This window comes from Megascapheus bottae, chromosome 17 (assembly GCF_031878675.1).
Source record: "Megascapheus bottae isolate mThoBot1 chromosome 17, mThoBot2.hap1, whole genome shotgun sequence".
Classification (NCBI taxonomy): domain Eukaryota; kingdom Metazoa; phylum Chordata; class Mammalia; order Rodentia; family Geomyidae; genus Megascapheus; species Megascapheus bottae.
Genome location: NC_143525.1, coordinates 5,315,689 through 5,333,033, shown reverse-complemented (window position 1 = coordinate 5,333,033; position 17,345 = coordinate 5,315,689). Strand labels below are relative to the sequence as shown.

The following is a 17,345-nucleotide window of genomic DNA, read 5'->3' as shown; positions in this document are numbered from 1 at the left end:
CTACTAAGTCACCTGACCAGACCCCCCATGGCTAAAAAAGGATTCTCATAACAATAAAAAAGCTAGGACTATGATCCAGGTCAGTGGTTCTATTATATTCTCAGCACAAGTGGGAGTCACTGCAAGGCTACAGTTGCAGGGACTTGCTCTCAGTAAAAGGTCTAGAGTACCTGGATTTCTTTACAGTTCTTCAAAGAAGGTCTCAGATGACTGTTGAGACTTCAATAGAAAAGGAAGTTGAATGTTCACATAGCACGGAGAAGGCAAGAGGTTACATCCTTCTTTCCCTCATCATGACTAAATTCTGGTTTTAGGTGTTTGTATTAACAGGTAGGTATTGTACTTTCAACTGCCTAATTCTCCCCCCCCCCCCCAACTTTATGCTGGCTGCTGATGGCCCACTAAGGAATTACTTCTCTCTTAATGCTTTAAGTCCCACACTGTGTACTGTGCTTCATGAAACAGACTATCAGAGGAAAACTCACCAAACTCCTCTTCTGCCATGAGAACATGTAGCTCTGGTCAGCCAGATATTGCTACAGTAAGAGATGGGCAGCCAATCAGTAGACAGAATCTTACAGAACAGATGGCCAGGTATAGTGATTGTCCCTCGCCCCAAGGGAACCCTGGTACATCTTAACCTATAATTATATTCAGGCTGGCAGAGACAGCACCTAATCACAGTATTATAGGAAACAATGGTCCTTAGAGGTCATAATCAGTCGAGGGTGAACATTGGTTTTCCTTTGAAAACATGAGTGGCAATGTATACAACTTTTCCTTCACCAAGTTGAACTATTTCCCTTGGGTTACTAGAAATTCCCCCTTCCCTACAACAAAATGAACTTTTTGCTTGTTAAAATTAAGTCAAAAGTCTACTTTTTTCTTGACAGCTCAGCCAATTCTTCCCTGATGTGCTGTACAGAAACCTCATCCCTTTTCAGCTCTGCTTGCTTCAGTGCTTCCTGGTAGATCTCTTTTGCTTGTGTGTATCGTTCTAAAATAGCCCAAAGAAAAGGGAGAAGAGGAAAACTTGTTTTCAAAGTGATTCTAAAGAGAAAGCACTAATGTGGACATGGATTAACTCACTGTGTGCTAATAAGCGAGTGATGCTGTCTAGTTGCATCTCTACTTGACCAGCTAAGAGAAGCTAGGCATTAGCTTATGGATAAAACTCAAAACTACCAAGTGCTGTGGAGTTCTTAACCGCCCTTTTCAAATATACTTTGAGGGGATTATCATTACAACTTCATACAGTTCAACTGGCTAACACAGAAATACACAAGTATCATGAGTTAGGCAACAACTTGCCAACTAATACATGCTGGTTTTGTCCTTACTCAGCCTTTTAATGTAGAAATGTCCTCGCCCCATCTAAATACCATTTCACAAATGTATAAACCCAGTGGCATGTTTTCCCCAAAAGCAAGCCACTCAAGTTTTCACTGCTACATACCTCTGTGCGTCAGAATCGCAGCTAGATTGCTGAGCACCATGTGCAGCTCAGGATGATTTATTTCTCTTGCCAGGTCTGATGCTCTCTGCATATAAAGGTAGGCTTCCTCAAAGTGGCCCTGTGCATCCAATGTAGTAGCAAGGTCACTCATCAGCACAATCGTCTAGAAAGAAGAGAAAGCCCTTCCTTAAAAAAATAAACACAGGCTGGGAGTTTGGCCTGGTGATGGAGTGTTTGCCTAGCATGCACAAAGACCAGGGTTCGATTCCTTGGTACCACATACATAGAAAAAAGCTTGAAGTGGTGCTGAAGTGGTAGAGCTCTAGCCTTGAGCAAGTCCAAGGACAGTGTACAGGTCCTGAGCTCAAGCCCAGGACTGGCAAAAAAAAAAAAAACAAAAACACTATCAGGGGCTGGGAATGTGGCCTGGTGGTAGAGTGCTCGCCTAGCATGCACAAAGACCTGAGTTCGAGTCCTTGGTATCACATACACAGGAAAGGCTAGAGGTGGCTCAAGTGGTTGAGTACTACCTTTAAGAAAGCTCAAGGACAGTGCCCAAGCCCTGAGTTCAAGCCCCAGGACTAGCAAAAATAACTCAAATGTTAATTTGGAGTTTATTAAACTGTGAAAATACAAAGATCCCAACTTCATCATCCCATTAAAGGTCACAATATTATTTCAAGACTATGACAACTGTACTCATTCCATTTTCTAATTTCTAGATTTAATCAACCAAATTATCAAATTCCAAGTACCAAGTAAGAAAAATAACAGCAAAAAGAAGCTACAGTATAGTTCTAGTGAAGGCTCAACCATTTTGAGAAGTCAGACTTAGGGTATTATATTGTTCCATCCAATGATCATGAGTCTCATAAAAAGCAGAATCTTTCTGGGTGCTGATGGCTCACACCTATAATCTTACCTACTCAGGAAGCTAAGGTCTGAACATTGTGGTTGAAAGGCAGCTCATGCAGGAAACCTATTAGACTCATCTCTAATTAACCACCAAAAAAAAAAAAAAAAAAAAGTGCTAGAGTGAAAAAAAGCAGTACTGAGCACAAAAGTTCCACAATAGCATTCAAGCTGTTAACTTCAAGCCTTAGAACAAGCCTGAAGACTGCCAACAAAACATTGTACAAGTCTCAGATTCCTTCCTTAGACAATTCATATCTCAGATTCTCTTATCAAGCAGTCACAAAACCACGCCATACCTCTATTTTGAGGAGAAATAAGATATTTCAATTCATTGTGTTTAATAGCATTCTAACACAAAGCTTTGCATATTCTACTTAAATTCTGTAACAATCAGTTACAGAATCTAAAAGTTTTTATTCTAAATGAAGTCTCCTCGGTTCCCCGAGAAAGGACAAGGGAGGTAAAGAAACTCTGTTTCTTGTAAATTTAATGGCGTGAGGATGTCTGCAGACTCGATTCTGAAATACCAGGCTATAGAATCTGAAGCCACAGAAGCACAATTGGTTAGTTAGAATTCCGAAAAGATCTATTAGCTGTACAAAAGGGGACTTATGAAAAAGGTTCTAGGCAGACCCAGTGACTTAGTTTCTTGTAGTGGTAAGAAATGGAATGAGTGAGGAATGCAAGGACTAAGAACATCCCTGATTCTGCTTCTCTGTGAGGGTCAGACTTCGTTTTCTTTTGGGCAATACTAGGGTTTGAAAGGGCCTCACACTTGCTCGACAGGCACTTCAGTCATATTCCCCAACTCTTTTTTTTTTTTAAAACTTATTTTTCAGATAAGGTCTCTGTTTTTTTGTTTGTTTTTAGAGCCTGTCTGTCTTCAGCATGACTAGAAGACTGCATGCTACCATACCAAGCTTGGCTGATACTTGGTCTCACTAACTTACTTGGTTGGGGGTGGAGGGGGGGGATCTAGTTCACTCCTAATCTCTACCTACCAAGTATATGATTTACAGAAATGAGCTTCAATGCCCAACACATTATTTTTGGAAGACTATGTATTTTCCTCCATTACCTGTGGGTGTCTTTCTCCTTGTATTTCTTGAGAGATTTGCAGGGCTCTTTCATACATTCTCTGTGCCTGTGATGGTTTTTTGGAGAACAGCAGGTAGCGTGCACAGGAGTCTAAGCACATGCCCAGGAGGAGGCGTGTGTTGGCTTTTTCTTCCACTAATAGTAAAGTAAGCATTTTAGGCATGTAACAAGTACATAACAGAAAGTGAGACAGTTAACCAACCTACCCCATCATTTGGTTATCAGGACCCACTGAACGCATAAGGCCACTTTGATGTACGCTTAGCTTTACACTGAAAGGAGGCCGTTAGGTGGATTAGCATCCAATAAGGTAACATGCCAGACTGGCTGCAATCATGGAACTTCCCCTACATTTTAAGTAGATTAATAAAGAATCATAATGAGTACATAGGTATATTTCAATTTGAAACATAATTTTTGGAAGAAACAGATGAAGATAAACCCTAAAGTAAAATGTCTGGGGGCCAGGGCTAGGAGTATAGCCTCATGGTAGAGTGCTCGGTTAGCATGCATAAAACCCTGGGTTCGATTTCTTGATACCACATACACAGAAAAAGCCAAAAAGCTAGGCTCACACTTGTAATCCCAGCTGCTCAGGAAAGCTGAGATCTGAGAATGGCAGTTCAAAGCCAGTCGAGGCACTAAAGTCTGACATGGAAAAGGCTCTTAGTAGATCCTCAATGAATGATTTAAAAGAATGAACAGAGGGAGCTGGGAGTTTGACCTAGTGGTAAAGGGCTTGCCTAGCATACACAAAGACCTGGGTTGGATTCCTGGCACCACATATGTAGAAAAAGCCAGAAGAGGTGCTGTGGCTCAAGTGGTAGAGCTCTAGCCTTGAGAAAGCTCAAGGACAGTGCCTAGGCCTTGAGTTCAAGTCCCAGGACTGGCAAAAAAAAATTAAAAATGAATAAATTTAAAACTATCATGAATCAAAGCCTAGATAACATCGACCCTTTGGTAAGGGATATTGACAAATCTTGTCCTGATTTACTGTTGTAAAACATGCGGAGAGGCTAGAAGAAGCTGGTTGTGGTGAGACATATAAAAAGATGTCTCCATCAACTCACTTTCCCCACTCTATGGCTTATGTATACAGTGCTGTGAATGGATGTAGTCAGGGTTGGCTAGAGGGATTTGTGTGGGGGGGTCATGGGGCACTGTCCCTGAGCTCTTCAGCTCAAGGCTACTGCCCTACCCCTTGAGACAAGCCCCACTTCACATTTTCTAGAGGTTAATTGGAGATAAGAGTCTCAGGTCCTTTTGTGGCCAGGCTGGCTTTGAGTCTTGATCCTCAGATCTCAGCCTCCTGAGTAGCTAGGGTTACAGGCAGGAGCCACCTTACCTAGCAAGGGATGTGTTTTTGTTTGCTTTATTTACATGGATTCCGAGGTGGCCCTTTGAATTTGTGTTAAGCTTGTTTGCTTGGCTGGTTCTTTTATCACTTAAGCCACACCTCCAACTCTATTTTGTGTTTGTTTGTGCTCGCGAATGCGTGCGTAAGTGCATACACACATGTATGCACTGGTCCTAAGGCTTGAACTCAGGGCCTGGGCACTGTCCCTGAGCTGCTTTTGGTCAAGGCTGGCACTCTTACCACATGAGCCACAGCTCCATTTCAGCTTTTTTTTTTTTTTCCTGGTTGTAGGGCTTGAACTCTGTGCCTGAGTGCTGTCCCTAAGCATTTCACCTCAAGTTTAGCACTACCACTTTGAGCTCAGCGCCACTTCTAATTTTCTGGTGGTTAACTGGAGATAAGAGTCTCACAGACTTTCGTGTGCAGGCAGGCTTTAAACTGTAATCCTCAGAGCTCAGCTTCCTGAATAGCTAGGATTACAGGGTGAACCACTGGCACCCTGGTTCAGCTTTTCTTGATAGTCTAGTGGAAATAAAACTTTCCTACCCAGGCTGGATTTGAACTACAATCCTCAAATTTAAGCCTCTTGTGTAGCTAGCTCACAGATGTAAGCCACTTGCCCTGGCCTTTCCACACTCTTTTATGGTGATCCAACAGCACTGGTTATGAGCAGTTGAGCAACTGTTTAGAATATCCTCTCTAGCCAAGTCTGATTCACCTAGATGGGCCCAAGCTTGACTGAGAAATGAGAACAGTAAGCAAACATTAACTCTCTCCTAGTAAATTGTGACTTTTTCCTTTTTCTTTTGGCCAGTCCTAGGGCTTGAACTCAGGGCCTGAGCACTGTTCCCGGGCTTTCCTCAAGGCTGGAGCTCTGCCACTTGAGCCATAGCATCACTTCCAGCCTTTTCTATGTATGTGGTATCAAGGAACTGAACCCAGGTCTTAGTGCATGCTAGGCAAGCACTCTACCACTAGGCCAAACTCCTGGCCCCAGCCTTCTCCTTTCAAGAACTTGTAACTACTTTTTTGTTGTTGTTGATCACAGGGCTTGAACTTTGGGCCTGGGTGCTGTCCCTGAATTCTTCAGCTCAAGGTTAGCTCTACCACTTGATCACAGCACCACTTTCAGTTTTGTGGAGTCTCGTGGACTTTTGTGCCTGGGCTGGCTTTGCTCCTTGATCCTCAGATCTCAGCCTCCTGAGTAGCTAGGATTACATGCTTGAGCCACCAGAGCCCGGCTCTAGTTAAGTATTTTCTTGACTAGGGGAATGGCTCAAGATGTAGAGAATCTGTTTGGCAAGCACTAAAATTCAAGCCCCAGCATGGCCAATTTTTTTTAATAATTCTTTAAAAAACAACAACAACAAAAAATCTTCCTAGGTAAATTAAAAGGCCAAATATAAAATGAGAAATATTTAGACTATCTTTCTACAATTAGAAAACAAGAAGATTTAATTAAATGACACATAAAGTACAACTATCAAGGCTTTTGCTAATTTTTTTTTCTTTTTTTTTTCCCTTTTTGCCAGTCTGAGGGCTTGAACTCAGGGCCTGAGCACTGTTCCTGGGCTTTCCTCAAGGCTAGAGCACTACCACCCGAGTCACAGCACCACTTCCAGCTTTTTCTATGTATGTGGTACCAAGGAATTGAACCAGGGTCTTCGTGCATGCTAGGCAAGCACTCTTACTCACTAGGCCACACTCCAGGCCCTCCTCCCTTTTTAAAATGCTGGTACTGGGGCTAGAACTCAGGATCTCCTGCTCCCTCTACTTTTCACTCAAGGCTGGCAATCTATCACTTCAGCCATACCTCCATTTCTGGCTTTTTTTGCTGGTTAGTAAGAGGTAGGAGTTCTAGGATTTGTCTTGCTGATTTCAAACTTTGATCCTCAAATCTCCTGAGTAGCTAGAATGATAGGCATGAGCCCATCCCCTAATTTTTTAACTGTTAAGTACTCAAATGAAAAGACAACCTACAAAAAAACATAGAATCCACAAAAATACGAGCTACTCAAACACATAAAGAAAACTTTTATATGCCACTAATAAAAAGATATCCCTAAACAATGAATAAAGGACACTGAAGACAGGTGCCTAGCATGAGGGTCCAGGGTTCCATCTCCAGCACCACCAAATGTACAATAGACTATTTCAGAACAAGAAATCTCAAAAGCCAATACATATGTGAAGGAGATATTTCATTGGAAATAAAACATACTGAGCTACAATGACATTTTTTTTTCACTTTCACCAGACTATCAAAATATTTTATATCTAGCTGGGCACCCATGACTCATACATGTAATCCTAGTTACCTGGGAGGCTGAGATGGAAGAGGGAGGTTGAGATGGGAGAGGATTATGATTTGAGGCCAGCTGACCAAGAAAGTTCTTGAGCCCCTCCCTTTTCAACACAGAGGTATGACAGCGGATAGGGATACACCTGGTACCTGAGCTGTGAAAGGAAGCCTGAAATAGGTGGACCGTGACACATGCCCCTGCTTTCAGGGGCAGGAAGTGAGAAACATTTCAGAAATAACCAGTTCAGAAAAAGGTTGGGAGTGTGGCTCTGCAATGGACTGTGCACCTAGCAAGCATAAGGCCCTCAGTTCAAATCCCAGTATCTCCATAAGAAAAAAAAAGTCCAACAAAAAGAGCAACAAGGGCCAGGAGTTTGGCCTAGTGGTAGAGTGCTTGCCTAGCATGCACGAAGACCCAGGTTCCATTCCTCAGCACCGCATACATAGAAAAGGCTCAAAGTAGTGCTGTGGCTCAACTGGTAGAGCACTAGCCCTGAGAAAGCCCAAGGACAGTGCTCAGGCCACCAGTTCAAACCCTGGAACTATTCCCCAGTCCCCGCTCCCTCCCACCCCCAGAAAAAAAACAAAACAAAAAAAACAGCAACAGGAATGCTGAAATACTCCAAGTGAAGATGTATACTGGTAAAACTGCTTTGGTAATCTACAGTACAAGCACCCTAGCAATTCTGCTCAGGAAGATCCCCTGAGGAATACCTTGCATGTGTTCACAGAATTGGGCTCTAAGAATATTCAATGAAGGGCCGGGAGTTTGGCCTAGTGGTTAAAGTGCTTGCCTAGCATGCATGAAGACCCGGGTTCAATTCCTCGGTACCACATACATAGAAAAAAAGCCGGAAGTGGTGCTGAGGCTCAAGTGTAGAGCTCTAGCCTTGAGAAAGTCCAAGGACAGTGCTCAAGCCCTGAGCTCAAGCCCAGGACTGGCAAAAAAAAAAAAAAAAAAAGAATATTCAATGAAGAACCACTATCATTATAAATTATAAAACCACCACTTTCAGTGTCCATCAACAAAACTATGGTTTCACACCATGGGTAGCTACATGCAGGTACAGTATCTGAACCAGTCAGAGCCACTTCTAATCCTTGTGAGAACAATAAAAAGACAACACCTATACTCCTCACCCCTACCAACCAGTAGAATGATTACAGATGCAACTGGGCATATATGCATGCACTTCAGCAAGCTTTCATGTTAAGGAGACTGCTTCAGAATCAACATGGTTGAATCTCAGTAACATAATGCTAAGTGGAAATACAACGCAACTTAAAACTTATTTAAAAAAAAGAAAAGACAAGGTATAGATCAAGGTCCATCTCTGAGTACCACCTCCTAAGAGTGGCAAATGTAGCAGTTAAACCATCTAGTAAATTTCATTTTTATATTAACATTACATAAAATTCTTACATAGTAGGTGGGCATGGTGGCTCACACCAATAATCCTAGCTACTCAGGAGGCTGAGATCTGAGGTTCACAGTTCAAAGCCAGCCTGGGCACTGAAGTCTGTGAGATTTTCAATTCCTATTAACCACCAGAAAACCAGAAGTGGTGCTGTTTCAAGGAGTAGAGTTATAGAGCTCTCTTCAGCTCAATAGCTCAGGGAAAGCATCCAAGCCCAGAGTTCAAACCCCACAACCAAAAAAAAAAAAAAAAATTCTTACATAGTGTTGTGTCACAGTGTCAGGGTTTAATTCTGATAATAATCCAATAAGGAAGTTTCTATTATTAATGTACTGATATGGAAATTGAGAACAGAGGAGTTAAAACAACTTATCCATAATGACAGTAACAATGGTACGTAGTGGCAGCTCCTGGATTCAAACCTGGGTTCCAGACTTCAAGCACTCATGTTATTTTAATTATTACAATACAAAAATGAACAAAATGAGCCAGGCATGGTGACTCACGCCTGTAACCCTAGCTACTCAGAGGGCTGTGATTTGAGGATCAAGGTTCAAAACCAGCCTAGCCACAAAAGGACCTAAGACTCTTATCTCCAATTAACCTCTAGAAAATGAGAAGTGGGGCTTGGCACAAGGGTAGGGCAGTAGCCTTGAGCTGAAGAGCTCTGGGACAGGGCTCAGGCCAGAGTTCAAGCCCCATGACCCCCACATATACACACAAAAAAATGTTCCAGAGGAAGAGGAGAAAAGAATGCAAAAATCTTTTACTAATTTAAAGAAATCCACAAACTAAAAACTGGAAAAGGAATGTAATCTCATATACTCAAAACATATTGTATATTATGGTCTTTTGGGTGTTTCTGGTCAAATTGCAGGGCTTGAATTCAGGGTCTGGGTGCTGTCCCTGAGCCTCCTTATGCTCAAGGCTAGCATCCCACCACAGTGACACTTCCAGTTTTCTGGTGGTTAATTGAAGATAACAGTTTCATGGACTTTCCTGCCTGGGCTGGCTTCAAATCATGATCTTCAGATCTCAGCCTCCTGAGAAGCTAGGATTATAGTCATGAGTCACTGCACCCAGCTCAAATATATTATGCCTAAAAATACAATGCCATAGCCTCCCATAATTGCTCATATCTATCATCTTATCACTTGGGAAGGCCAAGTTTGCCTGGACTACACAAGGCAACAGTCTCAAATTTTAAAAATTAGAATAGGGCCCGGGAGTTTGGCTTAGTAGTAGAGTGCTTGCCTTGCATGCACAAAGACCCAGGTTCGATTCCTCAGTACCACATACATAGAAAAAGCTGGAAGTGTTGCTGTGGCTAAAGTGGTAGAGCTTTAGCCTTGAGAAAGCCCAAGGACAGTGCTCAGGCCCTGAGCTCAAGCCCCAGGACTGGCAAAAAAGTAAAAATAAAAATTAGAAAAATATACAAGTTTTTCCTATGAAAATAACATCTCATGAAATACAGGAATTCCTCTTGTAACAATACAATACTGTTATGACAAGAGAAACTATGAATCTCGTATCAGAAATAAACCTCTACAAACTATCAACAGTAAATATTACCAAGCAACCTTCAAGCAAGCCTCATCTGCTCTAGATAACAGCAATGAATTAATAGTTTGGTGCCTAATAAATTAGACATAGGACTTTTGCTTTCTGTGCTGCTTCTCAAATCTTCAAACAAGACCTGACATAAAACAGCCACTCAAATATTTATTCAAGATTAATAATAAATAAATGTAAGTGAATTTTTATCTAATCCTAACACTAAGTCTCATGAAGTCAACATCCTTCCAATCTCAGCCTTTCAAGTAGCTAGGAATACAGGCATGAGTTAGCAACTGGCTCTGTTCTCATAACTCTTAACACTCTACAACAACTCTTACTTCCACAATCCCTTTCTGTTAAACAACAACAAAAAAAAATCACCGGGCAAGGTGGCTCCTACCTGTAATCCTAGATACTCATGAGGCTGAGATCTGAGGATCGTGGTTTAAAGCCAGCCCAGGAACTAAAGAACGTGAGACTCTTATCTCCAATTAATCACTAGAAAAAGGGAAATTAAGCTGTGGTTCAAGGGGTAAGGCAGTAGTAGCCTTGAGCTGAAGAACTCAGGGACAGCACCCAGGCCCAGAGTTCAAGCCCCATGACCCGCAAAAAAAAGAAAAAAAAAAATCACTTTCGTAGTTACAAATAAAGGGAGGGGAACCCACAGGCTGATAGCCTTAAATGAAGGACAAATAATAAGCTTCTCTCACTGACTATCACCAAAAAAACAAACAAACAAACAAGCAAGAGTAACACAAGATATTGTCATATAACAAAGCTGAAGAAGCTTATAAAAAGTAATCAACAAGGCCAGAGTTTGGCCTAGTGGTAGAGTGCTTGCCTAGCATACACGAAGACCTGGGTTTGATTCCTCAGCACCACATACGTAGAAAAAAGCCGAAAGTGGTGCTGAAGCTCAAGTGGTAGAGCTCTAGCCTTGGGAAAAGTCCAAGGACAGTGCTCAGGTCCTGAGTTCAAGCCCAGGACTGGCAAAAAAGTAGTCAACAAAAACTAATAGTTAACACTTTCTGAGAAGATACTATGTTATCAAACATTATTCTAAGTGCTTTAAGTAAATTAATTCAATCCCTCTAAATATAGAATAAGATTATTCTTAGTCCCACAAGAGATCAAAAGCAATTAGATATTAACTCATTTGACTCAAGTCATGAAGTAGCAAAAATCAGAAAATGTAAATAAAAAGTCCTTTCAAGTGCAATCTGGCAACATCCATCAATGGTTCAATGTGCTTTTTGTTTTGGTTTTAGGTTTTGCCAGGGTCTCATCATACGCAGCTCAGGCTGGTCTCAAACTTATGATCCTCTGTCTCAGTCTTCTGAGTACTTCTGAATACTAGGATTAGGAGCTAAAATGTGCTACATTTTTTGTTTGGGGGGGATGGGTTGGCTGTGGGGCATGATCTCAGGGACAGCTGGAGTGCTGTCCTTGAGCCTTTATGCTATAGGCTAGTGCTCTACCACTTAAGTCACAGTGCCTCTTCTGGTTTTTGAGTGGTTAATTGGAGGTAAAGAGTTTCATAGGGACTTTTTCTGCCTCTGCCATCACTGAGCTGTGATCCTCTGCCTCTCGAGGTTATAGGAGCCACTGGTGCCCAGCTAACAATGTGCTAATTTTTTTTTTTTTTTTGCCAGTCCTGGGTTTGAGCACAGGGCCTGAGCACTGTCCTTGGACTTTTCTCAAGGCTAGAGCTCTACCACTTGAGCCTCAGCACCACTTCTGGCTTTTTTCTATGTATGTGGTACCAAGGAATAGAACCTGGGTCTTCGTTTATGCTAGGCAAGCACTCTACCACTAGGCCAAACTCCCGGTCCACAATGTGCTAATTTTAATAAAAGAAATTCAGTGCCAAGAACATACTTTGAACCACCCCAGATTTCAAGGCTACCTTGATGTCCACTAACAGAAGCCTGAACTTCAATGCAAATTTACTCTTCTGGATTGAGCCATATTATTCACCTCTACTCCTTCCCAAATACACTTACAATGAAAGCTAAAGGATAAAAAAAGATATAACTCTATTAAGATAATAAAACATAAAATACAATCAAGGGAGGTAAGAGATGGTAAAAAATAAAATAAAATAAAATTGTGAAGCCAAGCACCAGTGCCTTATGCCTGTAATCCTAGCTACTGAGAGGATGAGACCTAAGGATCTCTGTTCAAAGCCAGACCAGCCAAGAAAGTCTGTGACTCTTATCTCCACTAAACTACCAAAAAAACCTAGAAGTGGAGCTGTGGATCACGTGATAGAGCACTAGCCCTGAGCAGTAAAAGCTCAGGGATAGCACCAAAGCCCTGGGTTCAAGCCCTACAACCTACCTGCCCCCCGCCAAAAAAATTGTGGGAGATTCAAAGCAAAGGAAAAAGCATGAAGTGACTAAACACATAAAAGGGAGATGAATGAATGCTGGTAGCCAGATATACTCATGAGAAGCAACAAGTGCCCTAGAACACCAGGAAAGCTTAGAAAAAAAAAGGCCAGACACAAAAGCTCACACCTGAAATTTCAGCTACTAGTGAGGCAGAGACAGGGAAGATTGAGGCTCAAGACCAGCCTGATCAAAAAAATTTGTGACACTCCATCTCAAGCAGTAAAAAGCTGAGCATAGTGGATGGGTTTGTTATCTTATTTGATAAGGTAAATAGGATCATAGACCAAGCCAGATACAGCAAAAACACAGAATCCTATTTTTAAAATAAGAAAAGCAGAATAGACTAAGGGGCTCTCTAACAGGTTCAAGGCCTGAGCTCAAACCCTAGCACTCAAAAAAATAAAGTTCTATGGTGAAATGAAGAGCCTGTCACATAAACACCATGCAAACAAAAAAGTGAGTTAATTTCAGTGAAAAGATTTCATATAGAATTAGAAAATGTAACTATACAGGTTTGTTGGAACAGTAGTTAACATTATTTATATATTCATAATGCAGACAAACAAAAACTAAGCTCAATGTTCATACTTTCCTAAGTCAATAGTTTCCAAAAACACTGAACCAATAAATAGCAATTTTACTATTTTCTTTAAATATTAAAATTAGATAAATGGGTTGCCAGGCATCGGTGGCTCACACCCATAATCCTAGCTACTCAGGAGGCTGAGATCTGAGGATCACAGTCCAAAGATATCCTGGACAGGCAAGTCTGTAAGACTCTTTTTTTTTTTTTTAAATTGTAATTAGTAAAAGGGTTACATGATATTTGCCAGATAGAAGGTGCATTAATTCACGTACATTGATACCCTTTCACATGTCTTGGTACCCATTTTGTAAGACTCTTATCTCTAATCAATCAGCAAAAAGCCAGAAGGGAAGCTGTTGGCTCAAGAGAATGCTAGTTATAAATAACTTTTAAAAAAAAGGTCAGGAACACAGGAACAGCATCCAGGCCAAGTTCAAGCCCTAGGACTAGCACAAAAATAAATGGATGGATGGATGGATGGTGTGGCAAAGAAAGTTATCCTAAGTCTTATAATGCAATTGTGTATGTGTATGTATATGTGTGTGTTTGTCAGTGGTCAGGTTTGAATTCAACACCTAAGCACTGTCCCCAAACTTCTTTGCTCAAAGCTAGCACTCTACGACTTGAGCTCTACTTTCAACTTTTTGGGTAGTTAACTGCAGATAAGAGTCTCAAAATCTTTCCTGTCTGGGCTAGCTTCTAACCATGACCTTCAGATCCCAACCTCCTGATTAGCTAGGAACTACAGGCTAAGCCACCAGTGCCCAGCACCATTTCATGCTTGGGGGCTGGAGGGGCAGTCCTGGAGCTTAACTCAGGGCCTGAGCACTGTCTTTGGGTTTTCTCAAGGCTAGAGCTCTACCACTTAAACTATAGCACCACTTCTGGCTTTTTCTATCTATGTGGTACCAAGGAATCAAACCCAGGTCTTCATGCATGCTAAGCAAACAATCTACTACTAGGTCAAACTCCTGGCCCCACAATTTCATTTTTTTATATACTATGTATTTAACGGCAGAAATTAAAAAGAAAAATTAGCTCCTAGTGAAAAACTGCCAGAGACTGATGGCAATTTTTTCTAATTTATTCTTTGAAATGTAAATAGCATACAGAAAAGGGAAGCCTAAAAAGATACACGTAAAAAAGTAACAGCAGCTCTTTCTTACTAGTAAGATTATGGGCAATCTTAATACCTTTTAAAAACTATGTTGCTGCTGGTGGCTCAGATTATGGGTTATCTTAATACCTTTTAAAAACTTACTGTTGCTGCTGGGTGCTGGTGGCTCACGTCGTAATCCTAGCTACTCAGGAGGCTGAGATCTAAGGATCCTGGTTCAAAGCCAGCCCAGGCAGAAAAAAATCCCGAGACTCTTATCTCTAACTGACCACTCAAAAAACCGAACTGAAGCCAGAGTGAGACTCTTATCTCCAATTAACCACTCAAAAACTCGAACTGGAGCCAGATGGGGTGGTTCACGCCTATAATCCTAGTTACTCAGGAGGATGAGATCTGAGGATCCCAGTTCAAAGCCAGCTGGGGGCACTAAAGTCCAATTAACCACTAGAAAACTGGAAGTAGTGCTGTGGCTCCAGGGGTAGGGTGGTAGCCTGAGCTCAGGGACAGTGCCCAGACCCAGAGTTCAAGCTTCACGACCGACTACAAAAAAAGAAAAACTAGTATCAATGCTTGAAAGGACAGAGAGGATGTGAGTGCTTCACATTTCACATGCCCAGGAGCTAGACCTTTCCACAGATTTCCCCCTTGACGTCCACATTGCACTGATTTCCACATGCCTTTACTTTTTTGTCTTTACTGAGGCTTTTCTTCATTCTTTTAGAAATTACTGAGCTCATTTAGTTTTTTTTTTCTGCCAGTCATGGGACTTGAACTCAGGGCCTGAGCACTCTCCTTGGGTTTTCTCAAGGCTAAAGCTCTACCACTTGAGCCACAGCACCATTTCCAGCTTTTTTCGATGTATATGGCACCAAGGAATGGAACCTGGGTCTTTATGCATGCTATACAAGCACTTTACCATTAGACCAAACTCCCAGTCTCAGCTCATTCCTTTTACTCAGTAATTACTAAAGTTTAACATAAGCCTACCATGGGTATAGGTATTAAGGACTTAGTAATGAGCAAAACAGATGACATCTTGACCGTTTTTTGATAAGGGAAAGTCACAAAATCAAGAGGTCCATTTTGGATAAAGATGTTAGAGAGGAATCATTCCCTTAAGTCTACTTAAATGTAGGTTCGGCTGAAGGTGTAAATCTAATAATTAAAGGTAAGGGACAATGTGTCAACTCCCAGGGCAAGAGAACAGAGAAACAAGAGTACCGAAGCTAGCCCAAGGCTAGCTTGGACTTGGTATCAGGGAAGGAAGAGACCAGGCTTTTTAGAGAACACAAAAGCCAAGGGGAAATAGGAGATGGTGATTTAAAGCTACTAATAATGATTCAGAAATAACTACGAGGTTTTGTGTCTTTGATAAAAGGTGGGCTCAGCTGGGCGCTAGTGGTTCACACCTATGATCCTAAACTATTCAGGAGTCTGAAGTGTAAGGCATTGAGGTTTGAAGCCAGCAGGATCTCAGCCTCTTGAGTAGCCAGTATTACACCTTTCTTAAAGTATAATGATACAGACCTTGGCACAGAAAACATAATGTCCCTAAGAGTCAGGTTTCCTACCTGGCATAACGTCTTCTGATAATTCCTTTTCTCTTTCAATTTTTTCCTCCAGAGTTGAAATGCAGAATTCATATCCAGCAAGAGCAAACTCTTGTCTGTGAAGCGAGTATCAATAATCAGCTGTCTTACCCTTATTTTCTTGGCACAGGCTTAAACATTAAGAGAAGAAATGCTGCCACATGTCTTTCTGAGATGCCATTTCTCACAAGTTGGAGTTTTGGGGATTTTTTTGGAAAAGAAGTTGAACTCAGGCCTTTGAGCACTCTGCCACTTGAGGCACATCCTTAGTGCTTGCTTTAACTATTATTTTCCTACCTTAGTTCCTAAGCAGGATTAAAGATGTGTGAGATCACACCCAGCTGTTCTTTCAAAGGTCTAATCTTTTTCCCATGCTATTCATAACCTTCAATCCTCCCATCTCAACCTCCAATAGAACTAGGATCACAGACATATACCACCATACCCAGTCCTCAGAAACTTTTGTTTTTAGGTCATCAAAGATAAATTAAGATATAAAAAGCTAGAAACACTGTCAAAAGTTCTGTAACTTACATAGTCAGCAGTCCCTCATCATCTCTCACTAACAAGTTTCAAGTGAATGCTTAGGCTCAGGAACCCCTGTACTGCAGCTTTCAAGTTCTAACAGGAACCTCGAGGAAGCTTTGATAGCTCAATACTTCTCCCAAACTGTAGGTCTTTAATGTTTCTTTCACAGGAATGACTAATAGTTTTAAGCCTGAAAAGGCATTTACTTATTAAGTGAAGAAGCTACTGATTAGGGCAGCAGTGAACAGTGTCAGGGTCTCTGACCTCAAGGAGCACCTTTGGTATAATGATGCCCAGCCTGATGTCACCCCAAACCTCTGGAACCAACCTCTGTAGTCATTAAAAATCAAAGCAGGGCTGGGAGTGTGGCCTAATGGTAGAGTGTTTGCCTAGCATGCACAAAGCCCTGGGTTCGAATCCTCAATACCACATACATAGAAAAAGCTCATATGGTACAGTGCTAGCCTTGAGCCAAAGAAGCTCAGGGACAGTGCCCAGGCCCAGGCGCAGGATGGTAGCCTTGAGCTGAAGAGCTCAGGGACAGCACCCAGGCCGAGTTCAAGCCCCATGACTCCCTCCCCTCAAAAAAGTAAAGGCCTGATAATTGCAGAAATGGTATACAACTGTTTGAATATTAACAATCCAGTTTTTTTTGAAGATCCAGATGACTCAAACTCAGAATCAGGGTGTTCTGCCCACACTACTTCCTGCCCACTGCCATACCTAGATCAGACTAGACGTACCTATTCTGAGCAGCATAGATACTGGCCAGCTTCAGGGAGATTTCAATGATTGCATTGTCTTCCTGTTGCGAAAAAGCAGCAAAAAAAAAAAAAAAAAAAAGATATTTTGTCATGATATAATTCGATCAACTTCTGATTTGGCCTCATAGCCATAATCCTTACTTATTTACAAGAATCAAAAATTGTGATTTTTTGACTTAGAAAAATATTGAGCATTTTTATATGAGTTTAGGAGGAAAAAAAACGAAAATTCCAAAAGTTGGCTTTTTTTTTTTTTCTCTCACAT

At 41.5% G+C, this 17,345-nt stretch overlaps 1 protein-coding gene across 1 annotated transcript in view; it reads right to left on the bottom strand.

Annotated features, from left to right (window-relative positions):
* The window catches only part of Ttc19 (tetratricopeptide repeat domain 19), a 22,573-nt gene continuing 5,228 nt past the window's right edge, over positions 1-17,345 (bottom strand). Inside the window, exons 6-10 of the mRNA XM_090349504.1 lie at positions 17,060-17,121; positions 15,771-15,865; positions 3,450-3,604; positions 1,457-1,619; positions 1-997 (exon numbers count right to left, since the gene is read on the bottom strand). Of these exons, the coding sequence (XP_090205630.1) occupies positions 876-997; positions 1,457-1,619; positions 3,450-3,604; positions 15,771-15,865; positions 17,060-17,121 (597 nt within the window). The 3' untranslated portion in view covers positions 1-875. The remainder of the gene's footprint in view (positions 998-1,456; positions 1,620-3,449; positions 3,605-15,770; positions 15,866-17,059; positions 17,122-17,345) is intronic.